General features: G+C 37.9%; 2 protein-coding genes across 2 annotated transcripts in view; one reads left to right on the top strand and one right to left on the bottom strand.

Annotated features, from left to right (window-relative positions):
• Positions 1–666: 666 nt before the first annotated feature.
• Smp_169810 (hypothetical protein) lies at positions 667–1,203 on the bottom strand (the record flags this gene model as incomplete). The annotated part of the gene is made up of 1 exon (XM_018799432.1): positions 667–1,203. One exon carries the CDS (start codon positions 1,201–1,203, stop codon positions 667–669), a length of 537 nt encoding a protein of 178 aa, XP_018651221.1.
• Positions 1,204–8,605: 7,402 nt separating this feature from the next.
• The window catches only part of Smp_169820 (hypothetical protein), a gene marked incomplete at its 5' end in the record, with an annotated part of 24,774 nt that continues 16,897 nt past the window's right edge, over positions 8,606–16,482 (top strand). Inside the window, 11 exons of the mRNA XM_018799430.1 lie at positions 8,606–8,766; positions 8,800–8,945; positions 8,978–9,066; positions 9,097–9,143; positions 9,178–9,250; positions 9,288–9,487; positions 11,539–11,563; positions 11,603–11,889; positions 12,652–13,293; positions 14,629–14,811; positions 15,718–15,809. Of these exons, the coding sequence (XP_018651220.1) occupies positions 8,606–8,766; positions 8,800–8,945; positions 8,978–9,066; positions 9,097–9,143; positions 9,178–9,250; positions 9,288–9,487; positions 11,539–11,563; positions 11,603–11,889; positions 12,652–13,293; positions 14,629–14,811; positions 15,718–15,809 (1,945 nt within the window). The remainder of the gene's footprint in view (positions 8,767–8,799; positions 8,946–8,977; positions 9,067–9,096; positions 9,144–9,177; positions 9,251–9,287; positions 9,488–11,538; positions 11,564–11,602; positions 11,890–12,651; positions 13,294–14,628; positions 14,812–15,717; positions 15,810–16,482) is intronic.

Below are 16,482 nucleotides of genomic sequence, written 5' to 3'. Positions count from 1 at the left end.
TTTCTTTTAGTGTTAATCGCCGTTTCTTGGTGTCAACTAGAAATTTGTATCCCTCCAGAAAGTCCATCCCCAGTATTGCCAGATCTAAGTCGGCTACCGTGAAAACCCAAGGGAATTGCCTCCTGAACCCCAAATCTAGGGTTAAGTTTTTCTGCCCAAATGTCGCAATTTTAGTTTTATTTGCAGCTTGAAGTGTAATTGATGATGTTTCTCGACTAATCTCAGTTTTATTTTGAGGGATGATGCTAAGAGCAGCGCTAGTATCCACCAAGAAATTCAAGCCAGAGTTTCTGTCTCTAACATAAAACAAGCGACTGTTTTGGCGCCCCTCCTCAGTCGTCGCGACCTAGGGAGGGGTTACTCGTTTCCCGCTGTCTTAGAATTATGCTTAGGCCAGGCGCATGGTTGCATGCACTTGGTTGAGTTGACACCAAACTTCCAGTGGTACCAACAAAACTGCCCAGGTTGTCTGGACATTTGTGACCTGTTTTGTGACTTGGATCGTGGTCGTTGTGGTGACCTGCTCCTGTTTCTATGACCCATTTTCATTCTGGTGACAGCCTCAGTGAGACTCTTAACACTCGCAATGAGTCCTTCTATGACGGGGTCTTTTGCTGATTCTACTTTTTGTGTGTGATTTATTGTGCCTGGTCCAGTTGGAGGACCTCACTCCATTATTCTATCGGCTATACGCGCTAAATGAGATAATGAGGTTTCAGGATCTTGTGCATCCAAACAATATTGGACGTAGCATGGGAGAGCTTGTATCCATCCTTGTTTTAGGACTGCTTCACCCACCGTGTTATCACCCATTAACACTTGGAGGTGACGCAAAAACTGTGACGGCGACCGATCACCTAGTGTTTCACCTTGAAAAAGCCTTTGGATTCTTTGACTATCTGATAATGATAAACGGTTTATTATCTCTCGTCTTAAGATGGTGTATGGTTGTGGTGATGGTGGATCTAAAATCAAGTCACGGACTTCTTTGGCGACTGAAGGAGGAGGGATAGAACACAAGTCTCTATAGCGAATCCCTTCAGATTTGATATTGTGTCTCGTGAAATAATGCTCTAGTTGAGCAAACCACAACTCAGGATCACTACGATCAAATTCTGGAAGTCGGGATTGCGTAGTCATAACAGTGTCTATCTCCACTGGTGACAAATCCTCCAGATTATAGGTTTCTATTGAGTCTGACATGAGGTATGTGACAAATATAGCAATAAAGTTAGCACGAAAAATGGTTACTATAACACGAATAACTTAAGATAATACGGAATAAACTAGTTATATACTCAACTTAGTTTACGGGTAATCAGGTCTACTTTTACGATTAAGTAAAAAAAGTTAATAACAGAAATGAGGTTAAATTTGTGTTCAAAAAGGGCCCACCACTTTTGTGCCTTAAGGTAACCCTCGTGCTATTGATAGAAGAAACCAGAGAAGTAGTAAATAGGTCTTTATTTCGATCTTCGCGCAGTCACAGTGGAGCGTGGGATTATCTGTTCAGGCAAACAAAGGCTCTCAACATTCAATATAAGATAATAGGGAATATAACGCTTACACAAAGTAAGGAAGTGAATGAATACTTGAACAATACTGTTTGAGCATTCGCTTGGTTGTTTGGGGTCAACTCTTAACCAACCAACCCGAGCTGTTACAAGCTCTCAGAATCCGTGTGTAGGAAGTTGATGCTTCCGATTCGAAATCCATGAGCTTACCTGTCCTATTTATCTGGATCGGTCTTATGTGAGTGGACATGAAATGTATCTACGGAGGGGTTTCCAAGTGGGTAGTCCCCTTCATTTTTTTTTCTCCCCCGTTCTTGACAGTACGCAGGTGGAATGGTCAATTCCCATATGCTTTTCTGCTTAATCCATGGTTCAAGAGGCCTGCCCGGGTGCATGCAGATTTCGGCTGATAAATGAATTCTGTTGACACGAAATACCGCTATTTGACGGGATGGGAAGGTTACCTTCATCAGCCGGGGTCTAGTATCCTCGTCCTTTCTGGATAGATCAAATAAAAATCCGTTCAAAAGATGATAGTTTGTTGCTTTATAACATAAAGTGTTTCCAATTCTGGAAAAGTGCTTCTATTCACAATCAAAATGCACAATCCTAGTCAACCCAAGCAACATAATCAAAGAGGGAGCAATCGATACGGCTCCCGCCAAGATCAGGTACCAACTAAAACAACATAAATACAGTTTGGGAAGAAACATAGAAACCCAGTGAAGGCTAAAGAAAAATGAGAAAACTGTAATAAAATAAAAATTGTCATCTCAAATGACATCAAAAAGACTAACAAAATGTGCAACCAAAGAATCCAATAAGAACAATTTGCTAATGTATGCATGGCGGGATTTCCACACCCAAAACCTTCAAAGTGAATCTTACAATGACACCTTGCAAAATGATATTTCTCACACGAAAGAACGTCTCACGAGCTTACTTAGGGAAGTTTCTGGTGAGACTGCACTCTGAATATTGTATATCAGGCAGCTTTCTCACATCCCAATCACATTTCACCAAGTGACGGGTCAGCAGGACAACTATGTCGGCAGTGTTAGTGGATGTTACACGGAGTCATGGATGGTCTTAGTGTCTGCTACCCTTCCATCTAGTAAGCCGTGTAAATGTCAGTGGCTAAAATTTGGGAAGTCTGAGCACCTTGTTAAACTTTATCCAAAGCATCCCGTCGTTTTTTGCTTCACAGATTGGGAGTACGGTCACGGTTATCTTTAGAGTGCTTGATAATGGAAGAATCATGGCGAACTGTGTCTGTTCTCCCAGGTTTTCAGGTGAGTTGAAGTTTGAAACCTCTTCGTTTAGTGGTTGGATTGCAGTCTGGATTCAGTTGCTTTTGTTGACTTGTTAGATGATATAGAGGGAATATTGCATGGCCTAACATTGGTTAGCTTCCTGATAATACATGGACCGTTCATCATTTTTTGATGATGACTTTAGGTACCCTTTAGCCCTTTTGATGGAGCTCCATTAGCCAACAATAGAAGTTTGGGGACCACGGTTTTACTTGACGATCTTTGCTGGAAGATACAATTTTACTGAGACAGTCTAACATCACAGATTTTATGGCAGTGCAGAGCTTTAGTATATCCTCACTAGTAACAACAAAACGGTATTCAGGTATCTTACGTGAGCTTTTAATGACCAAAATGAAATATGAGTTTCTGAAGAAAACCCTAGCAAAAGTTTACGAAGGTAGAAGACTCTAAACGAATGAAAACGAGTAGAATAAAAAGTTAGAATATACTTAAGGTACTTTCGACGTGGAAAGCCGTAAAACCCGAATAGTAGGTTGAGACAAAACTAAAGTTAACTATTAACTTAGATGAGACTCTGAAGTAAAATTAATCTGCTAAATGTTGAGTTCAGGACGAATTCTTTGGAATAAAAATGGTAGTTTCGTTGCTCAAAGACACGGCAAGAGTTTGAGAACTGAGAACCGCGTCCGGCCTAAACTTTTTGTTTGTACAGTGCGTACTCAATTCATAGTATTCAGTCTTCACAAGTGGAGATAAGAGGTCAAGTGAAATGCATTAATCTGTAGTTCTACGAAAATTCAGTCTATCTGAGTGTATTATCAGGTATTGACCCACGCATATTGGGAGAGAATTCCAGTAATTTAAGAAACAATGTGGGAAACGAAACTCTAGACGTAGGCGATTCGATCTCGATTTCTGAACTTTCGGTAAATAACCTCTTCGATTACCAATTCTTAATTGGGAGAAATAGATAAGACATGATGATACCAAGATAATCGTTCGGTTACGATAAGACAATGTTGAATCGTCATGCACCCTACGGTAAGATAGCAGAAATGCGTTGAGACACCTCAACCTACATTCATATATTAAGTTGGAAATACCTTCCACCTTTTCGATTCCTAGCCGTTGAACCCTTCCCACCCTAACCGCTTTATATTTGGAACAAGGAATGACTACTTGACTTCCGTGTTTAAAATGCGGATTCATATACGCTTGTGATAGTATCGCTAACACCTCTTCATTTACATGACGAAATAATTCACTTGAATCCCATAAGACCTGGAAGCCTTTGATAGATGCTCCTTATAATTAACCCTAGTTCTAACGCCATTACTGACTAAAACTTCTTGACCATCATGATCAGCTACTTCGAGCAATTCCATTTCATAGTTGAAAGCGTGAGTCAATTGAAGCTAGACTCACGCTTTCAACTATGAAAAATACTAAATCTCCACAAAACTCCTTCTGAAAATTCCATTTCATTTATTGCAAAGTAACTTGTCTCATTGACTGAGTTGCGTTAATAAATTCCCACTAGGGTTCGTTTCTAATGATAGCGGTAGAGCTTTATGAACATTAAAAATGATGACTACCTGGGGAGCCTTATGCGAAGCGCTAGCTATTCGCCTTCTCCAGCAAGTAAGTTCTAAACACAATCTTTGGATAGAAAATGGTCTCAATCATGAAAAATGTAGATAATAATTAGGGAAAAATAACTGAACAAATGGCAATAATGGGCCATACACCCCACAAAGTTGTACCACAGGATTAAAAAGTTCAATCAATAATATATCATATAGAAATCAAGCCGTCATCAGTATAAAGAAAAAAGAGGTGTTAAGTTTGATCAAGAAATATTATTCTAGCCTTTTCGGGTTAAATCAGGATAATCAGTTCAAAGGGCAACAACTAAATGACGGTAAATGAAGACAGCAGCCACCAAGGTTGGAGTGCAGGTAGAAAGGAAACTAACGTAATCTGTAAACTACGCAAGGTGAAGCGTTAAAATAACGAAACTATAATAAAAAGGGATTACTTGCACCATTTCACTTTTAGTATGGAGATAAAAATGCAACCAGAAGGTTGTAGAACCGAGAAAACAAGAGTAAAAGGGATATGATATAAAACTATTCTGAACAATAGTTCTTTAGGTATTCTACGTATCAGTCCTTTTTCTTTATTGCTTTACAGGTTGTTGAGGGCATACGTTTGCTCATTCGTGAAAGTCTCCTTGCATACATTTTTATGACAATAGCCCTTTCTCCTATTATCAGAAGTAAGGTTGTCATTTCAACATTTTCGTTCGCACGCACCGTTGGGTTTCGGCCTCTAGATTGAGTCGTTATTATCTATTTTTATAGAGATTTATTGTATTATTAGAGAGTTGATAGAGAAAGCATTAACTTCCCAGTAAGTGGCTTCCAGCCAGTGGATGCTGGATCTATCTCCACTTCCGTTCTTATCGATCGTATAATACCTCGAGTTACCATGAAAAACTTCGTGGAGTCCTTCATAAGTAGCATCCGAGAATGGATGTAGTGAATAAAGTACAAAAATATGTGAAAAACCGTCAGGCAGATTGTATGAAGAAATCAGTTGATTACAGTTGTATGGGATCCCGCTCAATTGAATGTATAGAGTGTGTAAGCTAGTTCACGTCGGAGTTTGGACCGGCACTCATTGAGAAACATGGAGAATCTACAAATTCACTTAGAATTCCAAGTGTCTTGAGACAAACAAGTTCGTCTGCAGTACGTCCAACTTTGGCTTGCACGGAATTTCGAATTACTAGTAATGCTAGTAAGAAAGCGTCAGTCCATGATAATTTTCTAAGGCCGAAAGCGAGATCTTCACTGTTATTTTACCAAACTACTAGCTTGTGACTGGAAGGAGGTTGTTCAGAATTTTTCGACTGCTAAGAGCTTGGCAAGAAAGTAGGAAAGGCTGCATTGAAATCAGCGTCCTTAGTCCCAAGTAGTTGTCGAGTATTAAAATTGCCTTAGAGAACACTCAAAGCTAGAAGTTCTCTGCCGCGGTGCTGTACTTAGACTCATTGTATTGGAACTGTCTCGAGAAAAATCCCTAGGTTTCGTCCACCCATTTCTGCTAAACTCTTCATGTTGCCGAACTACTAGTGTCCACAGATTGATTTGGGTGGTTTATATTAGCAATCGACTTGAATGTATTGCATTGTACTGTGGTAAATGCTTTCCTCGGACTGTCGTCCAGTTTGATTATTTCCACGTTTTCACATAACTGACCTGTAAGTGGTCCCATCACAGACGCGCGATATGGTACAAACTGTCGGTAAAAACACACAGGCTTGTTTAGCTCGTGCAGTAGTTTGACTATGGTCAATTCTGGGTAATTTAGAGTGCCAAGCGCTTTATTTACCAGAGAGTGAATGCCTTTTCCTTCGAAAGTATGCCCTAGTAGTTCTAGAGAGTCCCTTATGATCTGACATTTCTGAATGCTCACGGTATGGCTATGTTTTTGGAAAACAATTTCCTGATGTTCTTTGTACAAACTTGCGATCAAACATTAATTGACATAAGTGTTCACAATGCTGAGACCTTCAAATATGTTGCTGATGAATCCCTGAAAACTTCGTGCTGTATTTCTTAAATCCAAAGGTACTTCCAAAAAAGCGTACAGTCTGGAGGGAGGGATGACCGTCGTTTTAAAATCGTCGTCCACAAATATGGTGATCCCATCATACTCTTCACCCAGGTCGATTCTTGATGAAATGGTCATTCCTTTTAGGATAACTGTCTAAAATTCAATGTTTAGAGTGGTTTTCCTGAGAAGTCACTGATGATAGCAAGTTTTGCGCCAGTCACTCATACACAGCTTAAGGAATCATATACAGAGGAGATGCCCATAGTCTCTTTGATGAGCGAATAATTCCTGAGTCGATTTCGTGATTGAATTCGTTGTTGGATAATCGTATCTACTCAGGAGGTAGTTGATACTCTTACGAAACTGCAAGCGGTCCCGAAATCGTGATGTGATGCGTGATATCAGCGACTGTACACAATATTTTGTACAGTTCGTGATATTTGTCAAGTACTATTTGAAAGTGCAAATTAGTTTGATGCCTAAATGTGATTGGACATAACTTACGGCCCGAAAAGGAAGCTCCACAGGAAGATAATTTAGTATATCCATCCGCTAACCTCCGTTTGCTTGAGTCGACAAGTAGATTATAGCTTTTAGCAGGTTTACTCCAATGACTGTTACTTACAAGTATGAAACGAAAAATTTCTGTGAATGGGAGTACGTATATGGCGGTCCGTCCTCCGTTCGCCGCCTGTAAACTGAAGACCGAACCTCTGCGCCAGTGTCCAAGAGATGATGAACCTTCATTAGCACAAAGGTAATATGCTACAGGCGGCTATATCCACAGCTAGCGGTGGAATTTCTCTAAAGATTGTTATGGCGGAAACTCTTAACTTAAAAAAACTGTGAGGTTTTTTGAGGTTTCTGGAAGACTCACCATGGGATTCGTGATACCGGCACCGCTCAACGTCATCTATTTCATGCAGTCTTGAAATAGATTTTTTCCATCTTGAGCATTTTTAGGTAGTTCTCAATCATCTGCTGTTATGCTTCAGAGGCAGAAAACGGGTGTGAATATTACGAACACCTTAAGTTTTGTTTTGGGTCAACTGAATCTCTCCTTTTCAGAATAAACCTCGATGATGAGGCTCCTGATATCCTTTGGAATTAAGTCGGCAGGTGAAGTCAATACATGAATGGCTTTACGTCAGGACGAGAAGTGAAGCACCCGAACCTATGACATAGCTTAAATAAATCGAGTTGTGTGGATAGGTCTTTCTCGAATGGTTTCTGACTAATGACCTTTCTCACTCGCTACAAAGTTTCTGTTAAAGAATTGTGCCCTAGTCTGATATTGCAGAAGAGTGTGCAGTGGTATTGGTTTCTGACCAAACGATCTTTGAATGTGAACACATAGTTACTGAGAAGGTTTACATTCAGCATGTAACACTTGAAGAATTTCAAAATTGGTGAATGCGGAAACGGTAGTTAAAAACGGAATGGTTTGACCATGCAGGCGTGGCCACTCCATGCAACCTCTTGCTTCTTGTACCGAATATACTACTCTCTTCCCAGCCCAAATGTGTTATTCGGAAGTGTTAGATGTCATATTGCTGATCGTCAAGACAGGACGAGTAAGTGTGGAGAGTGACGTGACTTCTACTTAGGATCTTATAAATTAGGTAGTTACATCATGACGAATCCACAATTTGAGAATTAAGTCTATCAATATGGTAGCGAATACAGTTTAGTTGCGATGCTTGATGGAGGACCCTAAGGATCTTCAGTGAAACTGATGAAACCGCCATCAATGTTGAAAACTTACAAAACCACTTATTTAGGGGATTTATATACCATTACTGTGATATACAGGTATTACCTTTGAGAATTCTTGGTTCTTACTATTGGAAGAAGTATCAGCGCCATGAATTGAATTGTACAAGAAAAGCTCAAAAGATAAGCAAGGAAGGCTATAGAAAGACTGGCATTTTACTTGGAGTTTTATCCACAAAACACAAATATGAATCCAGGGATTTAGCAGTTGACGACGAACTTAGTGACCACACTTCTAAGTGCAATGCGTTTCATCTGAGACGTGTCGCAAATGTAAAAAGCCTGAGGAATTCCTCACGAGGATCATCTGCCACTCTAATTAGAAGCTGTTTGTGCGAAGCTCCTTCTACCATGTCCCAAACCATTTAGTCTGAAATTCGGTAGAAAGCGGAACGTTTGATCTCAAGGCCGAATCGTATAATGAGTGTGTACGATTCGTCGGTTTTTAGTTTCATTGGTAGCTTAATCTCGAAGTCAACATCTCGGTTAACCGTTCATGGACTTAGTAATAATAGGCTGGAAAGGATTCTGCGGATTCAGTCCTATGACCTAAATTTCATTTTCCAGAAAGGGCCACACAAGTGACTTTATTCTTTTCATTACATACTGTCCAGATATTCAAGTGGCAAGGTTTTCAGTCCTCGTAACGACATCTTCAAAAAGTTGCACGAAATAATAAAGTTTGAATTAAAAAAATCTGGAAATGACAAACAAGCTCGTCGTCTTGATGGTTTAGTTAATACCCTTCCAGAAATCCAAGGTATTATATTACTTTGCACTAATATAATGTAGAATTTACGAGTCACCTTATTTTCATATACCTTATTGCGAACAGAGCTTGCAAATCTCTCGGTGATTCCGAGATGTATGACCACTGCGAGGTTGTTTTAACTTTTGTTATATATTTCTAGACTTATTTAAATCCAGAATCATCTGTTTCTTACAGCAAACTCACAGGGTAATTTTCAAAAACTTGCCTTAAGCTTCATTAGTCTTAGTGATTTTGGATGTGCTAGTCCTTTCTCATCAGTGAAAGCGCAACATTTGTCTACAGCTTCAGCTAATGTAGGCTTTTACTTTGTTTTATTCAGTTCCTACCTAGACTTATACATCCCCATTGGGAAACATAGCTTTTAGTAATCACTGCACACCAGGTCTTCTATTGAAGACTATTCGCTCCACCGCTTATTCGAATAACATGTTCAGCATTGACCCTACTGGTGTTCCGAGTGGCATTCACCTGAATAACAATTGGATGAGGTTCGACGTTCCAAAAGCTTCACGATGTCCAACAATTTCTAGGTAAGCTGATTATTTCAAGTGTTTCTCCCAAATGACGTTGATGTTATTTTTTGAGCGTATAGATGAAGTAGTGGTCTGATGACTTTCGATGTTTACTTATCACAATGACTTCAGTTTTGGTAACATATGATATCAGCCAATATGTACTGAAAAATATTCTATATGCTATAGTTCTCCTTTTATCCCAATTGTTAGCTCACTCATTGGCATAACTACAACGAATGTGATGTATAGTTTTGCACAATGGTGCAGTTATTGATATCATACTTCGCAATTGCACAGAAATGGAGTTTCACCAAAAAATTTGATATTGCCACACAAACTGCTTTCATATTTTAAGAATATCCATGTTTAGTTACATACGGTTTTTTATCCATCACCTCTAGCAACTAATACTAAGTTTATGTGAATACATTTACTCACCAAATTTTGGAATCTTCTGTGACTAAAGTAGCAAGAGGTATTATTCATTTCCACCTATTGCTTATTCCACCGACCAATGTTAACGCATACAGATATAGGGGGTTAACATAGTTGTAATCTTGCTGTGTAATTGACTGATCGTTTATCATGTATTAGGAATTAAAAGCTTCCTGTTTGGGATTTATGTTATTTTGAAGATTTTGATCCCTGTGACTGTTAACCTCTGTGCCTCAAAATGAACTATTTGTTTTTCTCTAGATCATAGACATTCTACTTTATTTCGTTTTTATTTGTTGCTCTCAAGTTCAACTGTTATGTTTCACTATTCTTTTTTTGATAAATCCCTCTGTTTTATGGCAGGTGGCAGGTCGAGTCACCATGGTATTGCCCAATACACTTTAATTGAGTTGTTTGGCTTGGAATTTGTACACTTGTATATTATTTCGGCGAGACTATAATTTATGGACGAACCAATCAAGTTTACGATAACAGGCTTTGAATTTTGGTGCGAAACTAATTCATTCACTCGGCTAAATAGAGTTTTGGCATTATAACTGGTGTCAGTTCGTGATGAAAACCCTAAATCTAATTCCTAACCCAAACTATCAACTGTAAATATTAATTATAATTACTCACAGTAGTTTATACCCCGCAAGGTTTTTTTAGCGTTGATCAAAGGTCGTCCATAAATTATAGTTTCACCATTACTTCTAGGTAATTCAGTCCTCTCAACAGCATTAAATCGTCTTTATTTATTTGTTTGATCGCATAAATATTGGTACAAGGGGGCACTACATATATATGCGCCACACAAAAATTGTCATTTCTTTTAATTGTGTGAGGGCTATGATACTGAACGGTTGCTCAGACCGAAACAGGTGGTTTTCTTAAGGGGCCACACTCGGAGCCTTCTACCTAAATGTATGATCCACAAGGTAGTGGAGCATCGTGAAGAGATGCAGTCCCATGGTAGCCGGTGACCGACGATTGGTTCATACGCCGTTTGTTCCCTCAGGCCCCCGGAGTCCATGTGCACCATTGGTTTGGAATCAGGGTTTTCTAACTCCCCTAGGTGGACACTCCACATCCACCAACTCTGTTAAAGCGCCGGACATTCGCTTTTCGTCCTCTCAATTTCGTAAACAACAGTAATTCCACGAGAAGGCAGTGAGTAGGACTTCCCTGACAGAGGTTGTATACACGTGGCCGTGTGAGAGCATTTCGAGAGAGGGCGGGCCCTGCCCACTCTCGCTCGCACCAAGGCATTTGGGGGCGTTGAGTCATCCAGAAACCCATTATGTTCATGACCTTTTTTCATTTTAATGTTGATGACAGGCAATGTTCGATAGTCAGCGTACTCAATTCTTAAATGTATTCGCCTCCAAATTCTATCCAGTATACTTTATCATGAGCAATTTGGTAGTACTTCTGTTCAGAGGGTGTGGTCCTGTTATCACATACTAACTAGTTCTGTATTCCAAATGTTTTATTCAAGCTATTAGCACTTCGGGTTAGTAACAGTTATAGAGGTAATCACATGAACAACTTATATCATCTGCAACATTGGTAATTTTTGTGCGCTTAAGGAAATCATTTATACTTGTATATTTTTTGCATTTCCTTTTCAGTGATGCAGATTGTACTCGCCCTTTGGTAGGTGTTGTCCTTCCTTATTAACTACATCTCTATTAGTCCAGAGCATTAGATGAAGATGAAGGTTACTGTGAGTCATCTGTTAGGACAGACTACCGTTTACTGAATAATGAAGACATAGAAAATACCATACTTCGTCTTTTTTCTCAATATTCTACGGCAATCGGTCAAATGTTAGTCAATGAAATTTTCTACTCATCTTTTGAACCATATTTCAAGGAGATTCTGAGTGATAAAACCCTGCTTGCCAACAAAACTTTGGATATTATTTTGCCTTTAGTGTCTCCAAGTCATATTCAGAAATTTTCTTGGGAATCCAGAGGGATGTAAGTTTTCCGTTTTGTTACGCATGTTTATAAGTTTTGGAGTTTTAGAAACAAACATTCGGACACTAAAGAAAATGAGATGATAGAGAATACTTATGACTCAAGTTGAAGGCTCTAAATAAGCGTTTTCTAAGCTCGGCAAATAACATTAAATATTGGCAAATAAAAAAATGTATAGTGGGTTGATATGATAAGCGGTCTACAAAATCTCGGATTTAACAAATAAGCTTTAAAACGTTACTGGTTTTTGAATTTGTCTGACATGATAGTGACGTGTGTTGTATTGGTTAATGGACCAGATTCTCAATTTACAGAACACGTGCTTGAGTCTTGTCATACTTAAATTGTTCAGTGATATCATTAGGCTTCACGCAACTGGTGTGGCTCGTAGTCAAACTTACAGATATGTAATTGTTGACTAAGTTGCACGCATTAATGATTTGGGCATTTTTATTTTGCGAAAGTATAAGCAAATTGACTACGGTAATTACTGACATCAGATGTATCTTGAATTCGTTTCACGACTTCATCTTAAGAAAAGATAAGGATATATTTTATCAAAGCCTAGACCGCTGAACAATGTATTAAACAATAAGAGAAAATTGAATTATTTGTTTTGGAATGTAAGCACTTCAAACAGATGTCGTTTGTTGAATTAAACATGCTTTCTGACCCTTTCAATCGAACATAAACATGACGTTCAATACATTACATTTTGGGTTAATGAATTCAATGGTTTCGTTCATTTTATCTCATTCCTAGCGGATGTCTAAATAAAGAACTACCTTATTTGAGTGAAACTGGTCCAATTTCTGCCGAAGCTGTTCTCGCTGCCAAAAAGTCGAGATTCGGTTTTTTGTCAAGCAGTAGCGAAGCAGAAGAGGCCCAATCAAATGTAAAGCTTCGAAGTACCACAATAAAATCAACACTTAGATACAATGATAACTTTCTGCACGATCTTTTAGTGATGAGGATAGGCATTCAGTCTGATAGGTTCCAGTTCTTGGGAACTTCCAGACCAAGTCAAAATGAAAATGTTAAGCACTCCTTTTTTTATCCACTAACTGGTCATTTCTTGTGGGTACCACATAAATGTGATCCTATTATGTTGGGCGTTTCATCCCACTGCTTATCACATTTCGTCACTGATCATATCAAAGCTGGAACTAAATACAGACAACTGTGTTGGTTTGCTCATCACTCTATTTCACTCATTCCAACTTGTGAATCTGATAAATCTATTTGGCTCGGACAGATATGGGCTTGTTTTATTCAGGGATTGAAGACTTGGTTACGTACTTACGAAAACTCGGTTTACTCAGTTTTATCGAAGCTGTCCAACATGAGTGAATCTGGACTTCTTCTTATTACAGAAAGCTTACATTATCTTTCAAAACAGATAGAGTAAGTTGTACTATATGATATATTTTTGTGTTTTAAAGCTTCAATAGTTCTTATCACCAACAAATATATTTTGAGAGGTTGATCGGTTCGCAGGTAACGGTTGTCTAATCTTAGCTTTAGTAGATCCCATTTGTCTCAAACCTGTGTCTCGTCGGTCAACAGTCAAATCTTCAAGACAGTGATTAGTAACTCCTTTGCCTAAAGTGTACAAATCTGCGAATTTATTGACAGCTAATTTGAGCCGCACTAAGAACTGAAAAACTGTCGAAATCTAGAAGCTAAAATTTGTGGTAATATCCATTGTTCAGTATCTATCACAGTACCTCAAACGCATTGATTATTTTATATTCCTACAAAAAATCTCATCGTTTTATGCTATATTCGCATTGAACTATATGTTAAGATTTTTACTTTCATCTGGAAGTTGCATTATTTACAATTAGAAATACACTACCAGCCAAATGGGCAAATATGTTGTCGATAAATGCTTTTCAGAATCATTAGAAACAAGTGGAGATAAACTGTTATTCAACCATTATTCAGGAGTCTGTGTGCAATAGATTCTCATTGCTGGTGTGACTTGGCATATTGTTTTCCCATCTTCTAACAATTACGTCATTAATCCGAAAACTCTCAGCTGCTCGGTTTCGACAGCAGGGCGCTATTCATAGCTCTTAATAATTATGACCCACTTGTTTTCTGGTGAATAGTAATACCTATTTTCCAAAACCTCATTTGTTAGAGTAGATTCCAAATTAATTAGAGGACAACTAATCAATAATTATCGTGGTATCATTATCAAATACTTGGTTTATTGAATTAACAGATGCTTTCTGTTTACTCATAGACCTTTGAGTATATGCTAGTCGATTATGGAGATTATCTTAAGATTGAAGTATTCGCCACAAAGTATTCATATTTCGCTGCTCATTTTGGACTTCTATATTGATTTCCCGAGTTTTTGTTTTAGAAGGCATGACGTTTTATTTTGACAAAGTCGAAATTAGTGATGGACACTCACCAATCAAACTTAGTGATAGACGCAGTAAACCACAAGCCGACTGAAACAGGAAAATGAACTATTGAATCCAAATCTAAAGCCTTAATAAAGTGCATGGCACTACTTTTAAAGGTCTATTTTTCACTCCAAACGAGGTTTAGTAGGGTTATTATTTAAAAGTCCCAAATTGAGATTAAGCGCTACTGCCTAGTTTGCAGTATTTCTCCATCTAATATTAGTGTGATAAAAATTATTCACTTTTGACTAATCAAGGGGATAGAAAGTTTGTACAGACAACCAACTATTAGTATGTGCTTATAATTCGTTTTTCATAGGTTTGTCTCCGACTTATGCATGCTCAATTATGACCAGTCAGATGTCTCCACATATCCACTGACTAAACTTCATGGCATAGCGTTATTGGCTTACTTAATGTCAAAGACAGATGGTTCTATGTCTCATGGGTGTGAACCAATTGTAAGATTGTTATTTAAAGAAGCTGCCCGACCGTTTATCAAGTAAGCACTGTATATTTAAACATATTTCACATTAACTTTCTTACTAGTCTTTTTTCTTACAACCTTAAGACAATATGCCTTGGATTAGTTGGTCGAGTCGTAGCTCAGCAACTTCAAGGTTGTGGTACTCACAACATTAAACTCTTTTAAAGTTACCTACCAATGTTTAATTTATAGAATGTTAAAAATCGCCACATAAGTAGGTTTGCAGTGTGCGTACTGTTTAGATAAAAATACAACCTAGACCAATCCTATTATTATTAGGAGCACCTTATTGTTTGTCGGGACTATGGTTTAAAACTATAACAGGATTGTGACGGAGCTCTATTATTAACTGTTGGTGCAACGTTTACAGCCACCGAGTTTCAAAACCCTTAAGAAACCAACCTAGGAATCGTGTTAAACCGAGAAATAATGGCTCCACATGGCTATCTTTCATCACATAGCAACCTATCATAAACTAACTTCCTCATGTTGATTGATACAGTTCGAAAAGTGAAAAATGATGAGCGGTAGTAAAGCTACTGAAACGAGATGCATCGAACGTTTTTAAACCACTGAATCATCATTCAATATAAATGCATCTAATCACCTACACTTGGCACAGAACACGTCATTTTTTCAGCACTACTTACATTCGACTTAACTTTTCGGTAACTGTTTCAGACTTATTGTATCTGGCTTGGTAAAACGGTCAGTTAATGTTGCTTGTATTCAGATTATATGATGCCGCTCACAGCTCATAATACGAATTTACCCATGTTTGATGAGTCTAGTTGTTTACTTCTCCTCACTATAGTTTTTCACTTTCTAATTTTAATATGTATCGAACGAAACCAATGCACATCTCTTCTCTTTATTCAAATTGACTAAACTAACTCTTAACACCTTACGGTTACTTTTTAGATTTCTTGAAGTGTTTGCTTTAGACGGAATCTACGATGATATTGGTAATGAATTTAGTTTGATTGTTTCAAGCGAACATTTATTTAAACAAGGTTAGTATAAATTGCTTTTCTTTTCTAATATAACCATTACTTTGAGCTTTTAAACTGAATGAACATCATCATATAATCATGATACGATTACATGAATTTTTCTGTATACACAAGTTATCTGTTCAGAACAGACTAACACTAGGAACTGTCTTCTGTCCACATGCTATTTATGGTGCTTTCTTTTGATAACAATGTGTGAACAGTTCAATAAACTAGTATAAAACTACTAGTCTAAAACACTTAAATCAACAGTCTTTATTATTTCATGACTGATTTAATAACTGAATATTAGTAAATTGATATTTCTCTTTAATTCAATAGTGAGTTTCGATTTACGTTACAATTAGTATTATGTTGTGAATTTTGATAGATGATTTCTATGTGTCACAGATATCTATTCAAACGATGATAATTTATTCGTGATGATTATCGTGATCTTGTTGAAAATAACAAATGTTATACCGATTTTAATGATAGTTTATAAATTTATGGTCGAGTTAGGTGACAGAATTTCAGCAGCTTATTAAAAATTCGTTCATCCCATTATGATTACCTATTAATCTTGCATGCGAGCGCTTAACTTCTGGACCACTGAGCCGGTCGGCATTTAATGGTGTTAATGTCTAACTCCAAAAAATCCACGAAATTGAGCAACCGTCCACCATGTCTCAAG

This window comes from Schistosoma mansoni, chromosome 3, assembly GCF_000237925.1.
Source record: "Schistosoma mansoni strain Puerto Rico chromosome 3, complete genome".
Classification (NCBI taxonomy): domain Eukaryota; kingdom Metazoa; phylum Platyhelminthes; class Trematoda; order Strigeidida; family Schistosomatidae; genus Schistosoma; species Schistosoma mansoni.
This window is presented reverse-complemented; position numbering and strand designations above follow the sequence as displayed.